General features: G+C 37.2%; 2 protein-coding genes across 2 annotated transcripts in view; one reads left to right on the top strand and one right to left on the bottom strand.

Moving 5' to 3' along the window:
• The window catches only part of LOC128028945 (neurobeachin-like), a 235,933-nt gene that overhangs the window by 138,908 nt on the left and 75,273 nt on the right, over positions 1–21,752 (top strand). Inside the window, exons 38-40 of the mRNA XM_052616324.1 lie at positions 5,808–5,954; positions 6,524–6,556; positions 10,467–10,603. Coding sequence (XP_052472284.1) covers positions 5,808–5,954; positions 6,524–6,556; positions 10,467–10,603 — 317 coding nt within the window. The remainder of the gene's footprint in view (positions 1–5,807; positions 5,955–6,523; positions 6,557–10,466; positions 10,604–21,752) is intronic.
• mab21l1 (mab-21-like 1) lies at positions 11,381–13,674 on the bottom strand. Its single transcript, XM_052616323.1, has one exon. The coding sequence runs from the start codon at positions 13,257–13,259 to the stop codon at positions 12,180–12,182; it is 1,080 nt and encodes a 359-aa protein (XP_052472283.1). The 5' UTR covers positions 13,260–13,674; the 3' UTR covers positions 11,381–12,179.

Here is a 21,752-nt window from a genome sequence, read left to right as displayed (position 1 = left end):
TTCACTTTGCTGCCATCTGGTAAGCGCTACCGTAGCCTGACGGCAAAAACCGAGAGACTCAGGAGGAGTTTCTTCCCCCAGCCCATCAGGCTCCTAAACTCAAAACCAGCCTCTTAACATCCTCATGCCTCCACTTAATGTTCACTTTATCAGTAAGATATTCATCATTCACTACTTCACATAGACACACTGACAGTGTCACCCTGTTTGCACATTTGCTTCTTGTACATTCCTGTGTATCTTAAGATTTAAGACTACAGTAAAATGCACATATGCACATTGTACATCCCTGTATATCTTAATATTTAAGACTACAGTTTACTTTCATGCACATTATTTTGCGTTCTAAATTTAATTCTACAATATACATCTTTTTTATATTTTATTCTTATATTTTTATCGTTTACTTTTATTTCATTCTAACATAGCTATATTTATGTATATTTTCATCTGTGTTGTTTTCTTTAATAATTGCACTGTCCATGGAGCGGACCTGACTATTTTACAAACATTTCACTGCTAGTTATATATGCTATATATAATTTTGTATGTGACAAATAAAAATCTTGAATCTTGAATCTTGAAAATAGAGGAACAGGTAATGGGACCACAAACGGCTGACTATATGTTGTATAAGCATAAACCATCCTGCTCTGTGCCTCACTCCCAGACACCTTTGCATGTGTCTGTGGGAAACTTTGCTTTAAAATAGCTCAGTTTAGTCTATTGGCCATGCGGACAAAATAGTGAGCGTGCTATTGATACTGTACCTTCCCCCTTATTCACGAGTGGCCGAGTATAATGTTAGCTGATTGGAATTGGGCAAGCATGAAATGGAAGTCAGGTTAATATTGATCCTGCTCTTTAACAGTCTGTTCTGCCTCCGGGTGTCCTTGCAGTCTCATTTTCAGGTGAGCAGCTCTGCCCTGACCCAATGACCCTTTCTGGACACAGATCTTTATAGCTTGTTATAAGAGAAAGAGTGAAAGAGAGTGAGAAGAAGGGCGAACATAAGAGATGTGTGATCTTTCAATAAAAATGTTATAGAAGTAAATCGACAAAAGTATGCTGACTGTTTGCTTAAGAAATTCAAATGAAAGGTGGCAAAATGTCTTAAATCTCTGCTGGTACCCTGATTATTTTTAAGAAAACAAGGGGACGGATCAAAATTATTTTGTGTGATAATTAACATTATACCACTTCTGATTCATTTGCATGTGAAAGACCAGTCAAATTCGCCCAAATATTTGAACACACAGGCATTCTAATTCTAAATCTCTGGAGCTGTCTGTGAAATTCTGTGCATATAGATTCCAGGTGGGCCTTGTAATCAGCCATATCGGTTCTGTATGTGTGATACCAAATGCTTCTCAAATGAGTAAAACCATAACAAAAACGTTGCATGGGTCTCCAGTTTCACTTTATGAACTTGTGTTTCTTTTTCCAGAGCTGACTGCAGAATTCCTAGCATTTGATCGACGAGCACAGCAAGCCCGCTTTGCCACTTTATTTGTGTGCGAATGCACTTATGGCACATGTGCAACATTTTGTTTGAGTTAATATAGATCAGTCAACTGCAGAGGCATACGTCTACACGTCACACAATCTCTTTTTCCGTCTTAGTACACTGTGTATTTTTACAAAAGGCATCTCATCTGTCAATTCCAGAATGGTAAGATACATCAGATGGAATTACTGCTTTATGGAATATAATGACATTCTTTATATGTTGTTGCTCTTTCAAGGCTACAAGTATGCATTACTCAAGTGGGGCAATAAGAGTGCAAGGCAAATACTCTAGAGCTAAAACCATAAATAAGACATGGACTCTGAGCAACAATAAACAACCAAATGAAGGCCTATTTGAAGCCTTTTAGTTTATCTGAAAAACTTGAACAGTAAAACTACCGAGAACTTAAATTTTTCCACCTTGGGAGCTGCTTTCACAAACTGTAAAATTTCCTTTGCCACAATAAATGCCAAAAATATTAATTTTTTTTACGTTTGATGTGACTTTTGAAAGAAAAAGGCCAAGTAAAGAGATCTGTGTGTTGAAGAAGTCTCATAGTGATGTAGTGACATAATTGAGTTGCAAACTAGAATCTTTTTTTTTCTTTCATTTTTCGAAGCCTTCAAAATCCCAAGCTACTCAGCTCTCCTTGCATTTATCATGTAACAGTTTTGCACCGCTGAAGGTGCTATTTTGAGCCCACTTTAAATATTTGGTTTCCATCATATTGTGCTAGCCATTGGATATAAGTTTAGAGCTACAGCTACATTTTGATTTGTTTGTTATTCTATACATATGTCAGTCAGTCAATGACAGGTCCCCCGTCCCCCAGCTGTATGGATCAGATCCAAGCTTTTAGCAAACCACCACGACTGGCAGACCAGCCATCACCTGGTCTTTCTCAACCCTACTGCTTCATGCCAAATTTGTGCCCTGGGTAACATAAACCCTCTGATGGCAGAGCGGGTAAGCTATGCTGGGCTTGAATAGCCTCACTACTGACCGTGCTGGCTCACAGGAGTCCAGTGAGCGAGCTTCAGGGGTGCCGATAAACGAGGTGGTTGACAATACAAGTGAGGGGTCCTTTCGAGTCCCTGGGGAGGTCTGAATGTAGTGATCTCGAGTTCCCATCAAGCCTCATTCCTAAGACTGACAAATGATCGTCTATGTTACTAGATATCTTATATATGTGGCCATGTAGGCTTTCTATCAAAGGCTTGCCATTTAAGACAAAAAACAGGAAGCTTCTGTACCGTTGTCATTTCTCAAAATAGGACCATGCATCACTGTGTTCCAGAACCTAGTAAGCTTTTGTAGGCAAGATTCATAGCGCTCCCAATGTGAAGCATGTTCCAAAAGGTAGGACCATAATTATAGCCATGTTCCTAACTTAACTTTAAGTGGCAGCACTGCATGTATTTTTATTTTGTTTTTGTTTTTGCACAGAAGATGATGCCAGAATCCATTACTGTGTGTTGGGTAGGAAAAAAGATGACGCAGAAGAATTCTATATTCATTAAAAAAAAAATTGACACCGAATGAGAGCTCAAACAGCTAATAAAAACATTGCAATAATCCACAACATGACTCTAGTATATCAATTAAAATTGTGTGAAGGGAAAAGCTGCATTTTTGTTTTAAATAAATCCAGAATTAAGAGATTTATTTTAATATATTCACATAATTTTTTTCCAACTAAAATACGAGTCCTCTATCCATAATACTGCTTTTGCCAAAAAAAAAAAAAAAAAAAAAAGTAATCTCATCTGAATCAGGAGAGAAGGATGCACAGACCAAGCACTGTTTACAAGCAAAAACAGACTGAAACGGTTGTAAACAAATGTGCTGGTGGATTTTGATGTGAAAGGACAACATTGGATTGACTATGTAAGATGTTATTTTATAGTCTGTGATATTTTTATCGGCTGTTTGGACTTTCATTCTGACTGCACCCATTTACTGCAGAGGATCCATTAGTGAGAAAGTGATGCAATGCTACATTTCTCCAAATTTGTTCTAATGAAGAAACAAACTCATCCAAATCCTGAATGGCCTGAAGGTGAGTACATTTTCAGAAAATGTTTATTTTGTGACCATATACGTGGACATCATTGAAAAATTACGTTTTGATCTATGTTTTGCATATATGACAATTCATTGTGAACACAAATAGCCTGGTGGTTGTGCTATTGGCACGGATAGATGACCATAATGGTATAGTAATGAGCGCACGTTGATTAATGTTAATCTTTGATACAATGCATTATCCAGTTGTTTAGTTAATATTCAACCCTTTTTCCATTTGGAGTATTCATTCTTTGTGATATAAAATTGACTCATTGTGAACATGGAATGACATATGAGTGTCAATGATGTTTGTAGCTGTTACTAGGGACTACATCTACAATTTAGCAACAAATACAACAAATGAAGATTTGCAGTGAACAGGTCTAAGTGGGAATTTATATTTATTCATTTTGATTTCCTTCTTGTGGCTTCTTGTGTAAAACATTCTAAAGCTAAATATTTTTTTTTTGTTTGTTTTTTGTTTATACTTTTCCCCTCTCAAACTTTCTCCATTTGCTCAGGATCATTTTCTTGTCAAAATCCGCCTGGTTTATTTTGTCTGCATTGCACTGAGGTCCTAAGCTTTAACTTGCCAGTCAAGACTGGAGCTCAGCTCCATCAGCTCTCCCTGCTTTAATGCAGGCGTAATGACGGTTTACAGAATTACAGTCTTAAGTTTCCCTCCATCTGCTTTGATCCATGACCGCTCGCTGGCTCTGTGCCTCTAAATGTTACACGCTCCCTTTTCCAAAAAGCGGTCCCACTTCTTCCTTGGCTCTGATGAAAGCTCCTGAGATATGAGACAGAGCAGGAAGCCCGCTGTGTTATTTTATTTATTTTTTTCCCCTCTCTCTCCTTCTCTTTTTCCTTCTTCATCTGTGTAGTGGTGTTGACAGCATTCGAACGTGACCGCTCTGAGACAAGGTACATGAACCCCACGGGAGTGTAGGGAACATTTTAAACACTGCACTGAAAAGAAACGTCGAAAGAGTGTCAGACACTTTCTATTTCTGATAAGTGTTTCTTATTTGCTTTTTTCCCCACAGAATTTCTCTGTTCTGGTGTCTCAGGCAAATCTGACCTTACACAAAACGAATCCAGTGATGTGTGTCAGGCCTTACTGCCATTTTTCTCTTTTCTTTAGTAATTAAAGCTGCAGAATTAATATTTTTCTTTTCAATTCTTTTTTTGCATAATTTTTCTTTTTGCCTCTGATAAGACTGTTTGATGGGCTTTGGTGGTATCTGCAGTCGCTTAATTGCGCTGCTGGGTTAAATCTTGTTTTTGTTCATATTTAAAGAGTAGATTTCATTATGCCTAATGAACTTGGAAATGTAGACAGGTCTACATATGCTTCATCATGAGTTAATTTAAGGGAGAATTATAGAGTCTTAAAGCATTATAGTTTTCCTGTGGTTCCAGTCAGGATATTGACATAAAAAGTGTTACACAATTTGACATCATTGCTGATATTCACGCCAGACTGAGTTTGTTCCTATAGCAATACATTCCAGAAATAAGATGCTAATGCCTTTTGACTCAAAACTGAGGTCTCCAAACTCAGTCCTGGAGGGCCAGTGTCCTGCAGAGTTTTGCTCCAACCCTAATCAAACACACCTGATCCAGCCGATAAAGGTCTTACTAAACTTCCAGGCAGGTGTGTTGAGGCCAGTTGGAGCTAAACTCTGCAGGATACCGGCCTTCCAGTACCAAGTTTGGTGACCACTGACACAAAGGATGTTAACTGTAATAATAATGATAAAGTTCTCAAATAGTTCTAAAAATCTGTTTAAATTTAAATTAATATCAGATTCCAAACCACAACTGTAACTTTAACGGCACAGAGAAACAATATAATTGGAATCCCTTTCAGAATTTTTTTTTTTCCAGCTGATGAATGAATAAAACATCAGCCAATCAGAATTCATCCTACATTAAAGAGTGCACACATTAAAAGCGGCAGACAGCAAAACTGCAGCACATGCGTATAATAAACAGAATGTTATTGTGTGGTTGTAGGTGCAATTGTAGGTATATTTTTATAGTTATCTTTATCGTTATAGTTTTTTCAATGGGTTTTTGAAATAAAATAAGTTCCTATATTGCTTGGCAACCACAATATTTATCTGTATACAGTATATATATATTGGAGGAACAACAAGAGCTTTGACACAGTTCGAAAACTGAAGTACACACTTTGTCTGTTTTCAACATCCTTGTCTCCCTGCAGGCCCTCAGGAAGACGAGGCCCTGAGAGGGAGGAAGGCCTTCCGTGGCCAGGCTTTGGTCAGCCAGAATCCTGAGACAGAGCTGATGCTCGAGGGGGACGATGACGCTGTCAGTCTACTGCAGGAGAAAGAGGTGGACAACTTGGCAGGTGAGTCAACCTATACACAATAAACAGTGCAATCTGTATGGAAGAGACGGTTCTCCGTTCAGCATGCATCAGCTCCATGACGTTCCTTCAGTCCTCAGGTTTAAAGGTTTTATGTGCCACATGAGTTTGGATAAATCATTTTTAGACATAATTTGTTATATTATTGAAATGATAAAGTTGTATTCAACCATACCTGTAGGTTTGCCTGAACAGCAAAATCCTGCCAAAAGCACTTAATCTGAAATGTCTGCATAATTCCACACTGGGTAGCATTTATTTATTTAGACATAGCTTAAGCATGGCATTTTGTCAGAATGACAGAATTTGACATAGAACAGATAGATAAATATATCTTACCTTTCGATCTAGAGGCAGACCAGTGTAGTTAGTGTGGCTGCTTTGAGTTTGGACTATGTTTACGTTTTTCTGGAAGTGTGTATAGGGTTAACCATTGATCTGGACAGTGTTACTTTTTTTTCTTTTTTTGCTGAATGTGTATTTATTTATTTTTTAAGTCTATAGTAAAACAATATTTTAAATAGGTCTTTCTCTTCTATTTTTTCTCACAGCAAATTTCTGTCCCCGGATATTTATTTGCAGAGGCAAGTTTGGCTATTTAAAGACAGATTAACCCTTCAAGAACCACAAATATTACATTAAATCAAATTAATTAAATATCATTATTAAAGAATTGATTCTGAACAACAATCAGGATGCAATCAAGATCAATATAGATGATTTAATTGTTTAAAGTTTCATACCTTTCCAAATTACTACTGCTAATATTGAGTTGTCGAAACTAACCTCATGTTTAATATATTTGGAGGATAATTCATTTCTAATCCAGGATTTTTCCTTTGTAACTAAAATTGTCTAATGATTATTTTGTTTTATTTATTTTAGTTTGAGGAATATTTTTTTAAAAATCACTTAAATTTCCATTATTCCCAGCAACTCTAATATCGGAATGACTCCTATTTTTTATCAGCTCTACGCTGGAAGATGTTATATGTGATTTATGTATAGTGAATGTGTAGATGACAAGTTATTAATAATAGCCTGAATAATCAATGCCCCACTCGCTCTGCAGACCTTCATTAGTCACTGAAGGTTAAAAATGAGTGGTGAGAGATAAATGCATCTGTAGAATATCCAATGCCATAATTAATCTTTATATTTTCTTTGCTATCTGAAGTGTTATGTAATGCTCAGTCCTATATGCATACCTTATCATGTTATTAAAGCTCCATACAAACTGTTCAAACTCATTCACAATTTATAAGCAGATCTGTATGCCAATCTAGGTGTTTTTTTCTTCTTTCAGTGTTTTGGACTCATGAATTCATTCATCAGATCTAAATCAGGGTTACCTCAATTACCTTTAATATGTTCTCACCAATGAAAGCCAATTCAGAGTGCAGGAATGCAGACTGCTGTTCTTTTTCTTCCATCCATATTTTACTGGAATGCAATCAATCATAAATCCTGGCACGGCTTATTATAAATTCCTGAAATGTTAAATGAGCACCATCAAATAGAATCACATAAAGCATCAGATGCGCTGATATTGTATTTCCAGCACTTTGATTTACTTTTGATTGTATTTACAATACTTTTAACTGCTTACTGATTATTTAAAAAACAACTTTAGTAAATTTATGTTGAAAAAATTAACAATTAAAAATTTCAGTGGAAACTGTATGCATTAATTGTATGCCACTGTAGATTTGTGCAGTATTTGTAGATGATTATGCCTAAATCTGTTTTATTCTGTATGTAAGCTATTTATGACTCATTGTAGGTAGGCTTATGTTGTGACCTGTTTTAATGACAATTGTTGTATTTGCTCAACATTTAGTTTTCAAATATGTGTGTTATGCATGTTTGTTTTACTATAGTTGATCTCTGTTATCTGAATGGTGTATCTTTGCCACAATGGGAGCTGTGCCATCTGTGTCAGTATGCTGTGTGTGCTGTTTCTATTTTCTGACAGCAGGCCTACATGCTAATGCTAGTGCAAATGGGTGCAGTGTGAACAATAGGCCAATCAACAACAGCCTTCTCAAAGCCAATGAGAAGGGCTCAGTTCGCCTACAGCCAATCAGAGAACAGGAGCTGTCAGCTAAACATAGACAGAATAGGTGTGATGTTAAAGAGATATGATACTGATTTTTTTTTTTTCACACAGGCTCTCTTATGTGTGTGTGTTGTTGCATATTAGACCACCATATTAACATTTTACCTGCACCACTTTATACTCTATTGATCCATTTCACATCTACGTTTGTACTATGATCAAACAATAAATTGTCTTATTTTCATATTTGTATTAGGGCCCATGTAGTGACAGAGAGAACAATCATATATTTACCCAGCATGCCTTTGTCTTGCCAAACTCCAGTGAAATCACAGTCGACAGTGCGAGGCAGTCTTATTAACAGCTGACGTCAGGAGAGAGCGCGCGACCTGACTGCACGCAGCTCAGATTTGCTGAGTACAACTGCACCTTTATTCCAACATGATAATCTGCTAATCCTATTCTGAAATCAACACTACATCACTGGAACACTAGCGATACAAATGAATCAAATAGGATTATTATTATTATTATTATTATTATTATTATTATTACATTTTTGTAATTTTATTTTTTGTTATTTTTATTTATTTGTTGTTGTTGTTGATGTTGATGTTGTTGTTGTTGTTGTTGTTGTTTTTTTTTGGGGGGGGGGGTCATAAAATATAGTATAGTATAGTATAGTATAGGACTGCATCGTTTAGTACAGTATAGGCCTATAGCTAATGTTTATAAGCATCGATAAATATTGTTCATATGGTTTTACATAATCGAGAAACTGCCCAGTCCCAGCAGCAGATGAGATTACATGTCATGTGAAGCCTGGTTGCTCTGATTATGTAATATGAACGTATTTTTGTGTGATCTCATTTTTTTTAAAGGTCTCTGAAGGGTTTAGCGCTAATCCTCTCTGCGCGTTGGATTAATGCTGTATTGTCTCTGGATTCGCAAGTGTCCCTCTAAAGGCCACGTTACAATTGCCCTTTCTCTATTAAACGTGTTAGTTTACATGAGAGGACCTTGATTCGGATTAAAGGGCTCACTAGCTTTTCACAGGTGAAGCAATGTTGCCTTGTCGAATTATTTGAGGTTAACATTTTTATTCGTTCAGCATAACTCCTTATAAGATAAATGTGATTAAAACATTGATTGGCCTATTTCATACTCTTGCTCCTCAGTTAACATTAACAACATAGTATTTGGAATTGGTTGTAGCCTATAGGTGTTGTGTTGGGGCCAACAAATATGATACTTGTGGTTTTATTCCTCGGCTACTCAATTTTACATTTATTTTATCTGTGTGTGTGTGTGTGTGTGTCCGTTTCGCGTAAAATCTTGTCGTATTGTTGGCTATAAACTATTCGTTTATTTTCAGTCTATCATATCTTCTATTTAAAGTCCTGCTTTGCTGCTACACAGATTGTTTCGTTTGTAATATTTGCTGGAAAGTGAAATGGCGGTACAAAAGGAGGCAGGGCGGTTTTGGTTTCTACGAGCGGTCTGGGAGAGCAGTGAGGAGTGCTCTGGGAATTGAAACCCAAATCCACTTGTAATCTTGCAACAGTATCGGGCATAATTGGCCGAGGAGAGTAGATTAAGATTGATGAGACGTTAAAGTGGCTCTTTGGAGTTCAGGAAGATCGATAAATATCCCAATTTCTAGAGCATCTCCTCACATCCAGGACAGACCCGTGGGCTGCTTCAAGGCTGAACTAATAAAAGACGGTGGACTGGTCAAAGAGAAACATTTAGAGCGCGCGTGCGCGCGCAGTTGGGATTAGATCCTAAATCGTTAGACCGGAGGTCAAAATGTCTATAAATATTTTAATAATCTTTGTAAGGTCAATATTACAGGTTTCATATAATCAAAAGGAAATTTCAACGACTGATTTGATTAGGAAGCGCATAAATGCGTATCACTCAAATATGATTTGTTTTGTAGCAAGATAATGAAAGAAAGTGACTGTGAAATTATTGCCGTTAGGCCTCATAGAAACGCTTACCTATTAAAATAATCGAAAGTATTTTTTATATATATATATATAATTTCAGATAGCCGACGCTTCAATTTGAAGGACTAATCGTGTAATTTCTAAAATTATTCGCTTTAACAATTTACATATTTTCCCCATTTCATTTTTCATTCGTATGTTGGTGCAAAACTCCATATTTACCTTTTAATTCAATTAGAAAAAAATATATATACTAAATTCATAATTTTTGTGTAAATCCAAATGATCTTGAATATAGTCTACCTACGATAGGCCTATACCTACAAACACATTCTGAATAAATGTCACAAATTGTTTAATGTAGGCCTATGTGTATTGTTGTGTATACATCAGCTACTAACTTGCATTACCTCTCGTTTGTTGGTGACTGCCTGGTGAGACCTATTTCCCCTGTGAAAATACAATTCTGTGTCATTTTTATAGGCCCTGTTATTTTGAGCACCCCGGCCCAGCTTATCGCCCCGGTCACTGTAGCTCGTGGGACTCTCTCTATCACTACCACGGAAATCTATTTTGAAGTGGACGAAGATGACCCAGCCTTCAGACGCACTGATGCCAAAGTAGGTTGCATTTGTATATGTATTTGTAAGTGTGTACACACAAAAATACCAAGCAGAATATCACTTTGAATGACATGGAACCCAATAAAATACTATGAAGTGCTTAATAATTTTACAGCTTTATTAAAACCTTTAATTATTTAATAACGTTAAAAAGATATATATATATATATATTTTCTTAACCGAGCCCCATGCCTTGAATGCCCCGTAAGGCCACGTGCCAAGATCTTGATTTTGTTTTTAAAAATGCTGTCTAGTTTTTACTAGACCTGCATTCATGACAAAATATCAGTTTAGAATGATGGTTTATGTACAAATAACCGCTATGTAAAATTAACCAAAGCTATGTGTTAAAAACTCATAATCGCATAAATCTGTTATACTTATTTTGGTCATGAATTACATATTAAGTGAAGTAAATATAGTCCAAAAAAAAAAAAAAAAAAAACGTAGGTTAAAATGACATTATTTGAACATTATTTGAGGGGTGCATTTTTGATGTGTCGAACTGTCATAAGAGATTTTTATCGTCAAATCACATTTCAGCTATCCATATTTCAGTTCATCTTTGTCCTTCGCTCAACAACACTGTTCACAGGAAGAAATTATTTTCTTTCTTTCCTTATTTTTCTGTTTTGGTGTTTTCCCCGCTTTTTTATTTAGTAAGAAACATGCTAACATCGTGTGATTTTTATGCCAAAGATCCAGATGCTCAAAAATCCCCAAATATCGTGCCTCGTCTTACACTGCAGTGTTTATGCATCATGAATCATTAGTTGGACACAAATATTAATTTGTTTTTATTAACTCTTTAAATAAACTCAGAGACAGATATAAAAAATCAAACCACAAAATGTTATATTCCAGTGTATTTCAAGTGCATTATTTTCAGGTATATATATTTTTTTCATATATATATTCTCAATTTCAGCCTTTTATCAGGTATGCAAGGTACAAACAAAAACGATCGAATATACTTTTAAATAAGAATTCAAGTATGCGTATGGAATGTTTAGGAACGTAACAAATAGTACCATTAAAATGTAAACTTGATGAAAGTCTAAATGTGTCTTTCTTCTTTCTCTCTTCAGAAATAATCCAGGCGAATGTTAAAACAGGTGAAATTATACTTCTATTTACGTGTCACAGAACAACATTCACAACTGCAGACACCGGATTCACAATCTACAAATGTGTCTATTTACAGTATAAAATGTACAAGTTGTATTCTGTCACATAGCTTTGTTTCGAAAGCTTTTAGGTAAAACGTGTTGTTGGGCAGGGCTCGAAAAAAGAAGAGAAAGAAACAGTAATACTGACAGGTAACCATTCATTTTCATCGTAGAAACATACAGTTTGCTCTTTCCTTAAGACAAATTAATCTAATGTGAAGTATTTTTAAACGGAGCTCTCTAAAATATTTTTTTACAACAAAAACAAGGTGTGTTAGTTTCAACGGTGACCGTTTTGTGGAAGAGTTCCTGATTAGCATCGTCTAGGCCTCAGAACTTTGATAAGCCAGACCTCCGATTCACAAACATGCCGTTTATTTTATTTTATTTTTTATTTTTTACCTCAGAGTTTCTCCAGGCTTTTAGGGTTGGTTAGAATTTCTCTCGCCAGTCGCCAAGTCTGTTTGGCAGCGTTTTCAAGGGCCGAATGTGGCTTTCCTTGGTAAAGGTCTAGGTTTGGCAGAAAATAATGGGGGCATCTCCTGCACTGCAAGCACGAAATGAGCTGCAATAAAATCCCGTTCAGTCGATCCCCGAGGCAGTTCTCGTCCCAGTCCGACTCGCGCGGGTGTTTCTCGCACTCGTAAGACACGAGAGTTTTCATGTGGTAGTTGTTGAGAGGCTGCCCGGGTAGTTCAAGGTGACGGTCGCGCAACGTCTTGAGCAGGGACAGGCATTTCTTCCTGCAGCCTCCCAGGAGCAGGCGGTTCTCCGCTTCCGCGAACTGCAACACCCAGGCATCGCTCTCCGCCGAGCTCTGCTTCCCGTTCAATGAGTAACACTCCTTCGATAAGAGATTGAAACCTTCGGCTTTGACTTCTGCCACCCGGTTCGGACCAGGCCAAGGGATGTGCGGCAGCGGCCAGTGGGCAGCGCTGCGCGGCCATATGCCGGTGCACTTGAACGCGGGGGTAATCTGGACCACATATCTGTCTCTGATGCGTAATTTTACCTCGCTGGTGTCCGCGATCATTTTAACCACGTCCCTATAGCTGCACTTATCCACAGCCTGCGCCACGAGCGTCTGGAACCTGGAGCGGATCTTGCGCGCGGACAGGTATCCAGAAGCCGTGATGAACTCGACCCAGAGGGACATACTTCTCTTCCGCCCGTCGCTTAGCTTGAGCACGGCGCAGCCCGGCAGAGAGCCGTCGTCCACGAAGTTGAAGACCCCCATCTGGTTCAGATACAGGACCACCTCGAATTCTGTTGGGGAGATGACCTCGAGCCCCTCGAAGCGGTTATCCATTTCGTTTAAGGAGCTGATAAAGCGAGGCTCCTGGACCTCCACCTCCTTCAGGACATCTGAGACCACCTTGCACACCTCCCGGATGGTCTTGGAGATGGCCGCTTTCCGAGACTGGCATTTCTCGTTGTAATATTTATTGAGATGATACACCAGCTTGGCCTGGGCGGCGATCATATTTGGACAGAGATCCGGGTTGTACACCGGAGTCTCGCAGTAACCCGAGGGATCCAACGCGGCTGTTTGTACAGGAGCCAATTTTAGAGAAAAAGTGGACTATTTAGAGGGAAAAAATGAATTATGAAATAAAAAAGAAGCTTTTTATTTGTGCGTTGAGCACATGCACAGAGTCGGGCAGTTAAATCATCAGCTTCTGTTTTCAATTGCGACCAAAAAAAAGAGTAAAACCCCTTACTCTAATTCAGCATTTAAAAGTCCATACACACGGATCAGTAGTTCAGCAAACCTCTTGTATCCACTTGCGGTGTCTTTTCTCTGTTTGCAATAGGAGGGGTTGGAAAGTGCAGGGTGCTCTTAAGTGTGTGTCCTGGCTGTGTTGGTGTGTTTAAGACTCCGAACTCACTACTGTGAAATTATAAAGGGAGGGGTTGAGAGAAGCTCGTCCAATCGCGGACCGAGTCGTCACTACCTTCAGTTTTTTGACGGCAAATTAATCCTCTGCTTTTATACACAACCATCTCCTGGTGGAAACACACCTACACATTGGAGGGAGAAGATACAGGTTTATCCGCGATATATATACGGGCTTTCCAACTATTGTTATTAGATACGGATTATGCCTGTTATTATTTAGGCTATTTTCCTTTTATCAGAAATAATGTCATTTTCTAGGCTACATTTGAGAATAGAATATTTTATATACATATTTAAAAGTTTCATTTTCATTATCATTTAAAAATCTGTATTGCAATAATAGGCAAAAATAGGCTATCGTTTTCTCTGTATTTTGACATGCATCTTGTTTTTCGTTGACCTCTTAATTCGATTTTTCTTTTGGTGTTGCAGTATTGTTTCACGTGATATTTTTTTTAATGTTTCAATGTCCACGTTTGACAATAGCGTTAGTTTACGTTATTTAAAATTCGCTTTGAATATTATACTATTAGAGATATTATTGAAATTATTTTGCATGGTAATGGATATAATGTTAAACATTACATATCTCAGTGAGCTACCGAGCGCCGGAATCTTTTGTTTCATTTGAAATATTTCAAACATGAATCCGTGTTATTCATTTTATTATAAAAGAGCAAATTAAACCTTATGTTCATTTGAGTCGTCGTCTGTCTTATAGCATATACAAAGATTAGGTTATGTTTTTGTGAAGTTCACTGTTAAAATAAGATAAAGGTCTTTTTAGTTTAAATAATGCGTTAAGGCGTTCTTCCTAACATATTTAAATCTCTGTCGCATTTTTAATTATGGCTATATATAAATATATCATATATATATAAAAGAGTATTCTGTAAAGTTTTACTTTTGCTTAAAAAATAAACCATTCCGAAGTAGTGTAGTTCTTTAATGTTTTAAATTAAATCGTTTTAAATTAAATTAAATTGTTCGCTAGAAGTAAAATATTGTCTTAAAAATCTGAACTTATTTTATTATTTTTTATTAACTACTAGAGTCGTATACATTTTCTGTTCTTGTACAGTGTACAATTAGTCACAATTCTTTTTAATTAGCCTACAACTTTTTGAAACGTTTCAAAATCGTTTGCTTATAACGTGCCTGTTTTTCCTTAATTTAACCTTTTATTCAAATTCATTGTCAGATGAAACGTTCAAAAATCCTACTGCAATAAGGAAATATTTTAACGATTTAGATCAAATTCTTCAGATCACTCAACTACAATAGGCCTATCTGAAAAAAAAATAAGTTGTGTATAGATGCGCGAAATCCTTAAACACCTTCTCGCGATATTATTTCAGAAATCAAATAACAAACAACACGATCACCTCGTGGCTAAGTGACAAGATTCCTCGTGCCCTTTCCAAATCCCCATCATCACATGACGCAACGCTTATATGGCACACACTGAGTAAAAACATTTCTTCTTAAAAAAAGGAGACAAGTTTGAACGGATGTTTAATGGACTATGATATATTTCTACATGTTCTTCATATATCTTTAAGCTTGTCTGGTTCACTGCATAGAGCAGATTGCTAGGTCACTGTACTGAGGAATCACGGTCTGTTGGCTCTAGTCCTCACTGTAGTCTGCTTGGCTCCTTCTGCCTGCATAATTTTGCCAACCATAATTAATAGAGCTCTGTTGTTTGCATGCAGAGATCACACTTAACAATTGTCCTTCGCCTCTTTCTGGAAATAAAAGCAAGGTGAATGATTTTTGGGCCTTTGACAGCCATGTAACACTATATATATAATTTATTTTTTTAAGAAAAATATTTGTCCAAAATACTGTATGACCAATATATGATATATATATATATATATATATATATATATATATATATATATATATATATATATATATATTAATTTAATTATAGGCTACTGTACATCTATTAGGTGACATGAAACCTTTGTACATTCTTGGGGGATGGTTTGACATGAGAGGAAGAGACTATAAGTAAAGTTATATTATTATGACACTTTTTACTCATAATTGTTTTGTACTTTCTGTTTAACACAGCTTTCCACCTCAACCACCTTTCTCAAGAGTCTCTCTCTCTCTTTCACCATCTCTCTCTCTCTAATAAACACACACACACACACACACACACACACACACACACACACACACACACACACACATACATTTCATAGCAGGTACCCAACCATATCAGATCAGATGGTCTCCCTCCCTTCACTGGTTCATGCTCTGATTTTTTACCATTGCTTTTGTATGTCTGAATCAGTTGCTTGTCTTTTTTTTGCCAGTGTGTTACATTATATAGCAGTATGGTGTTATAGTATCTGGCATAATATAATCTCAGATGAGCTCAAATTAACACTGTTTAGTCCTTGACTCTCCCGCTCCATATTGGAAATTGGCTTTTTCAAGCTAAGAACGTACTTTATGGAATGGAACATAAGTTGGCGTTTATCAGTATTTAAATTTCAGCATTTTATGATATTGTAATACATAACTGTCCAGGATCAGATCCTAGAAGTGTTTGATATATACAAACACAATTTAAAAAAAAATCAACAAGAACTGTTCAGTTGATTTGGACATTTTTGTGCCGTATTTGGATTCCAGACCATTCAGTACTGTATATGTGACTCAAGTGTCCTGTTAAGTGTGACCTGGAGGCACATCAAATCTCCCTTTCCTCTCACGCACTCTGCGTCTCCACAACATTGCGATCTGTGTGCCTCTGTGGCCATAACACACTATCCAGAGGCTTTGCTGTGATATATGAGAATGACAACAGTATGGGTGCTATTTTCTGACCCAGCGAATAGGATGCCGGATTGTGTAAATCAATACAATGACTCCAGCTTCCGCCCCTTTTTGGACGAGCATATGACTCAGGAAACGTTTAGCTCATTGAAGGCCTCTTTGTTCTGGAGTTTCCTCGCCAATGATCTCTTCATTTTTCTCTCTCCCTTCCATCTCGTTCTGAAGAGCGATTCTCCTGTCAAAATGTCAGGCGTGCTGATAAAGGCCTTTGTCAAACACATGTACCATGTTTAACTGTCACAGAATAGTATTGTTTTTTAAAGATATTGATGTTTAAATTTAGGTCTTATTATTTTTTATAATGTAAAGATTATAAATTGTATTAATTTTAAGTATAAATTAAAATTTATTTTTATAATGCAAATTAGATAAGATATTAAAGTGACAGTATATTGAATTGAATAGCTAATATACATATTTTTTGTTCTTATTATTTTATTTCTTTGTTAAATCATAAAACTTTTGTTTTATTCATTTACACATTTTATTATTTTATGTTTATTATTGTTTTTATTTTTATGATAGATAGAACAACATCAACATTAGATAGCACACTTGTGGCTAGACCCTGGTATGCCAATATTAATAGTACCAGGAGAGTTATTTGCAGATTTGAATATATCAAGAGCTTTAGCGAGTCCTAATTGAAGTTAATAATCATCCTCCACACTGATATTAATAATCCTATTATTCAGTGACAAAAGGAGGTCAGCTCAGCTTTATTTCATCATCATTCACGGACAGTTTTTTTTTAACACTGATCCCATCATCATTTTGCGACAGCAGAAAAGAAAAGAAAAAAAAAGAATAGCAAAAATGGATCTGAGCCAAAAGGCGTCGCTAGGTCAAAGCACAGATTATCGGTGCACTTAATGGAGTGTAGAAGTCAAATATAAATCATATTAAAGGCCCTGCCATTTAAGACAAGCAGTATTAGCGTGGAGCTCGGTGCTGGTGGGGATTGTATTATACAAGATGGACACTTATTATGACATATCCCTTTCAGCTTCCTGCAAATGGATATCAAAATTGTCATTGAGTTTTCTTCCGAAGCGAATTTGGTTATTTCAGGCAATATGGCCACACTGCAGGGCTCCCAGTTAATTTTCTCGTGCCTATCGGCTGTCAGCCCCCTACCTCTCACTCTGTTAATTCTCTCCATCCATTTGTTTTATTTTCCATGCCGTATTAGTATACCCCTCTCAGGGGGGAGTTTGGGAGAACAGGACAAAACTCACTCTGTAAAATGCTAATTTTTTTGTATAGCGGACTAGATGGGCTAAAGCGAAACTGTAACCATTAAGTGCAAGGGAGAGAGGGGAACTTAGGAAATTTTATCACTTTTTTGTGCTTTACCATCACCCCATAACCCCCCCACACCCCCACAGCAATATGCGTTGCTTGTCAGCCTCTCTGATTAATGACATGCATTTATTTGCATAGATTTAGCATTGATTTCAAAAAAATTATTTGTGCGCTTTTCCCCCCTCCATACAATGAAAATCCTGTGTTGCTATATGTATATATGGGTCTGCAGAAGAAAGCAAGCAATGTAAGTTTGAAACATCATGAGGTTGAATAAATTATGTTTAATTTAATTTTCTTGGTAAACTTTACTTTTAAATTCCTATATACTATTCAACTTTTGAAAGTTTCCCATGGAGTGTCATTTTCTTTTTGTATTCTGCAAACAAATACATTTATTTTCATCTCTTTGTTTCCAAGTAGCTCGGTAAAAACACCTTTAACAAGCAGCCGTCACAATCCACCAACCTCTTCAGCTCCCTGTGATTAATCTTAATGTCTTGGAGACATCCCATGTTTAGAGGTTGAGTCCGTAATCATTCGCTCACTGACCTGATGATACTCAACCAGAAGATCCTCTCAACAGCCCCGGTGAGGACAATGCCTTGATGCATTTCAAATTAATTATACTGCCCTATTCTGAGAAGCACGTGCGCTCAACAGCCAGTTCTGGAGGGCGAAAACAAAGAGAAAAAAGACTGCATTTTTCTTTCCCAGGTTGGGGGGCTTGGGTAATGAAATGCTGGTGGTTGAAGCCCATTATGAAATTAGGCCATGTAACCCAAATAAGGGATGAAGGCTTCATAATTGCCAGTCCTTGAGATCTGAGGTGCTGGGTGCCAACTGTCAGAGCTGGGCTAATGATGACAAATGTCTCTCTATGCAGATTGCAAAAGGGAGGAGAAAAGGTAGAAGGAGTGAAGAAGCCTCCATAAGAGAGTGAGAACAAACCAAAAGAAAGTGAACAAACTGCAAATTAAGAAAGGTGCTTTCTAGCGAAACATCTCGTGAAGTGGTAAAGACTAGATAGAGCTTTCAAGAGAGGGAGGTTACTTTTTTTAATGCTTTAAAGTATAAGAACAACAAATAAATCACTGCAGGACTTAGTAGGACAGACAATTAAATTGCATTTTTTATTTTTCAACATCACCATTTCAATGCATATGTTACCTAAACTTTTAGAGTTGCTGCCAAAACAAAATACTAAAAATACCCAAATCATTTGTAATCCTGCAACTCTCAGCTGTGTATTTTATTGCTGTACGACAAAGAAATCTGTCTGCTCTTATGGGTTAGCCATTGAAAGAGCAAGAACCTATAGTGATGCAGAGAGGTCCAGCTTTCCCCAATTTGTTGCATGAATGGCTTTTTGAAAAGGTTCCCACTTGCTACAAAGGAAGCCCCCTTTTTTGTTTGCCCTCTCCCCATCTGTGTCATCTGTTGTGAGGGGGGCGGTTTCTGTTCCAGGGAGGGGGCGGGACCAATGGGGGCTCCCTGGTGACTGGGGCCAGTTGTTTTATGGACTCGATGTACTGGCGCAGGCAGTTCATAAGTTGCCAGTTCCTTTGTGTAAGACGACAGGCTGACACGTGGGAGGCGACATGGCCATATTGACGTATATCATTTCCATTAATAACGCGGACGAGCCCCCGTCTCGTTTCCGCCTGCTGACTTATACAGAGAATCCTTCCAAAATGACACTTAATTGACAATGTGAAATGGATAGTCAACTGGCTGGCTGAATTTGATGCTCTTTTATGGAGGTTTAAGATTTGCCTAATTAATGTAAAAGTTTTACATATTAGATATGTAAAATTGGCAAAAATCTGGCTGGTAACAGAAGCAAGAGTCTGTTTTCCATAATGCTGCAACATATGGAGCTAGTGGCCAGTGTTTTATATTACACGCTCATTAACACCACATGAGCTGTTTTGTGACGCTGACACGTAGCTTCAGTGAAGGTTAAAATGATTGATATCCTTACGTCTGCTTTATGTGAAAGTCTGATTTCAGGGCCAAATGAATTAGGAAGCTCATTTTATGGTCAGTGGTGCTTTTAAAAACAGGCGGTGGCGAACTGACTAACCAGTTAATCGTTTAGCCTCTTTTATATATATTTTTTGATAGCTCACAACCGATTGAAAGAGGCAAATTTGTTGTTTGATTCTCAGATGACAACTTTATTACTTGTTTAGGATTATATATTGATTGATAAACTCAAGCAAGTTTGGAAACATGTTAGCATTTTGCTATTGCTATTTAGTTCTATGCCACTTGAATCACCGTGTCACATAAAGATCACAGACTCAGAAGATGAATATGTGCACTGGCCTTCTGTTCTGGTGTTTTCTTGGATTGTTAGGGTTCCAGCTTGTGGCAGCTCTTGACCAGGCTCATTAATGTAGAGGTTGAGTCAGCCGGCTTCCATTATCAAAATTCAGTAGGTGCAGCTCCTGCTGAAACTCCTGGAGAGGGCAGGGGAAGAGCTGACATGCTGCTTCCTGCCTTGAGGGCTCTCTCTGCACGCTGGAACAGCCCTCGGGCTAAAAGAGCCATCCTGATGACCACGTGTTCTCCCTACAATAAAACATTCAACAACCTTGGCTTCTTATAGTTTGCATAAAATATAGATGCAGAGAAAAAATGGAGAAATCAAGGAAAAATCTTACTGATCAATAAAAGACTCAAATGTTTAATTAACAGTAACATGTAATTACAATAATAATAATTAATATCATCAATAATAATAAGGTATTTTTTGTGTATTTGTTTGTGTATTGATGTCTATCATATTTCTGTTGCTAGTATTTTTATTAAAGCTTTATTATTATTATAAAAAACTGTAATATTGTGATATAATATTCAAATTGAAAATAATTGATTTGAATTTGAATATATTTTAAAATGTAATTTATTCCATTGATGGTAAAGTTGAATTTTTTAGCAGGCGGTAATCCAGTCTTCAGTGTCACATAATCATTCAGGAATCTGAATCATAATCGTTGCCGACTTGTTTTTGCAGAAACCAAGATATTTTGGGGGAGTCTTTGACGAATAGAAAGTTCAAAAGAAATAGAAATAGAAATTTACTTTAGCATTATAATTGCGTTTACACTGTCACTTTTAATCAATTGAATTAATCCTTAGATTTTATTTACACACATATAAACATGGGCAGTATACAGTATATGCTCTGACTTCTGCGTTACACTGTACTGAAATTCAAATTATTTTATTATTGTGTCAATTTTGCTGTTGGCGGGGCAGAGCGTGCACAAAAACAGGCGGAGGTGTTGACACCATCTGACAAACGCGGATTAGCCGTTTACAGAAGCTGTAATATGATAGGTCAAGGCAAGGAGGTGCTTCCTGTACAACTCTGGCTTGATGTAATGAATGATTGACAGGAGAAGGAGAAGCTGCCTGTCACCGGTGAGGTGCAGGCTTGATGGCTGCCGCAGAGCTCCGTGGATCCCTTGATCACGGTGGGCTGCTCCCCTTTCATCTGCGCCCACAACTCTGCCAGGAAAAGCTGCTTTTCCTCCCCCAACCTCCTTTTCATTTTTTATTCCCCCTAATTTACACATTTAAGACATTTTTATTTGCTTATTTGCAATTCTCTTTTTATTAAATTTTTGGGGGGGCTAGAGAAACTTCACTCCCACTTTCTCTCTACCTCCCCTCCCCACCTCTCACTTTCTCTGAGTTTTTCTCTTTCTTCACAGTTTGCCTTTGGGCGATGAACTAATTTCAGGCTCCATAATTGCAGCGTGTTGTACACCTGCATGCTATTAATTCTCCCCCGTCATTGACTCTCTCCTTCTTAATGAGATATTATTGTAATTATTGTTATTATGGTGTTTGGCGTAATTAACGTGATTGATGTTGGTGCTAGGGGAGGGTTTATTTTGGCAT

Source organism: Carassius gibelio, chromosome A15, assembly GCF_023724105.1.
Source record: "Carassius gibelio isolate Cgi1373 ecotype wild population from Czech Republic chromosome A15, carGib1.2-hapl.c, whole genome shotgun sequence".
Taxonomy (NCBI): Eukaryota; Metazoa; Chordata; class Actinopteri; order Cypriniformes; family Cyprinidae; genus Carassius; species Carassius gibelio.
This window is presented reverse-complemented; position numbering and strand designations above follow the sequence as displayed.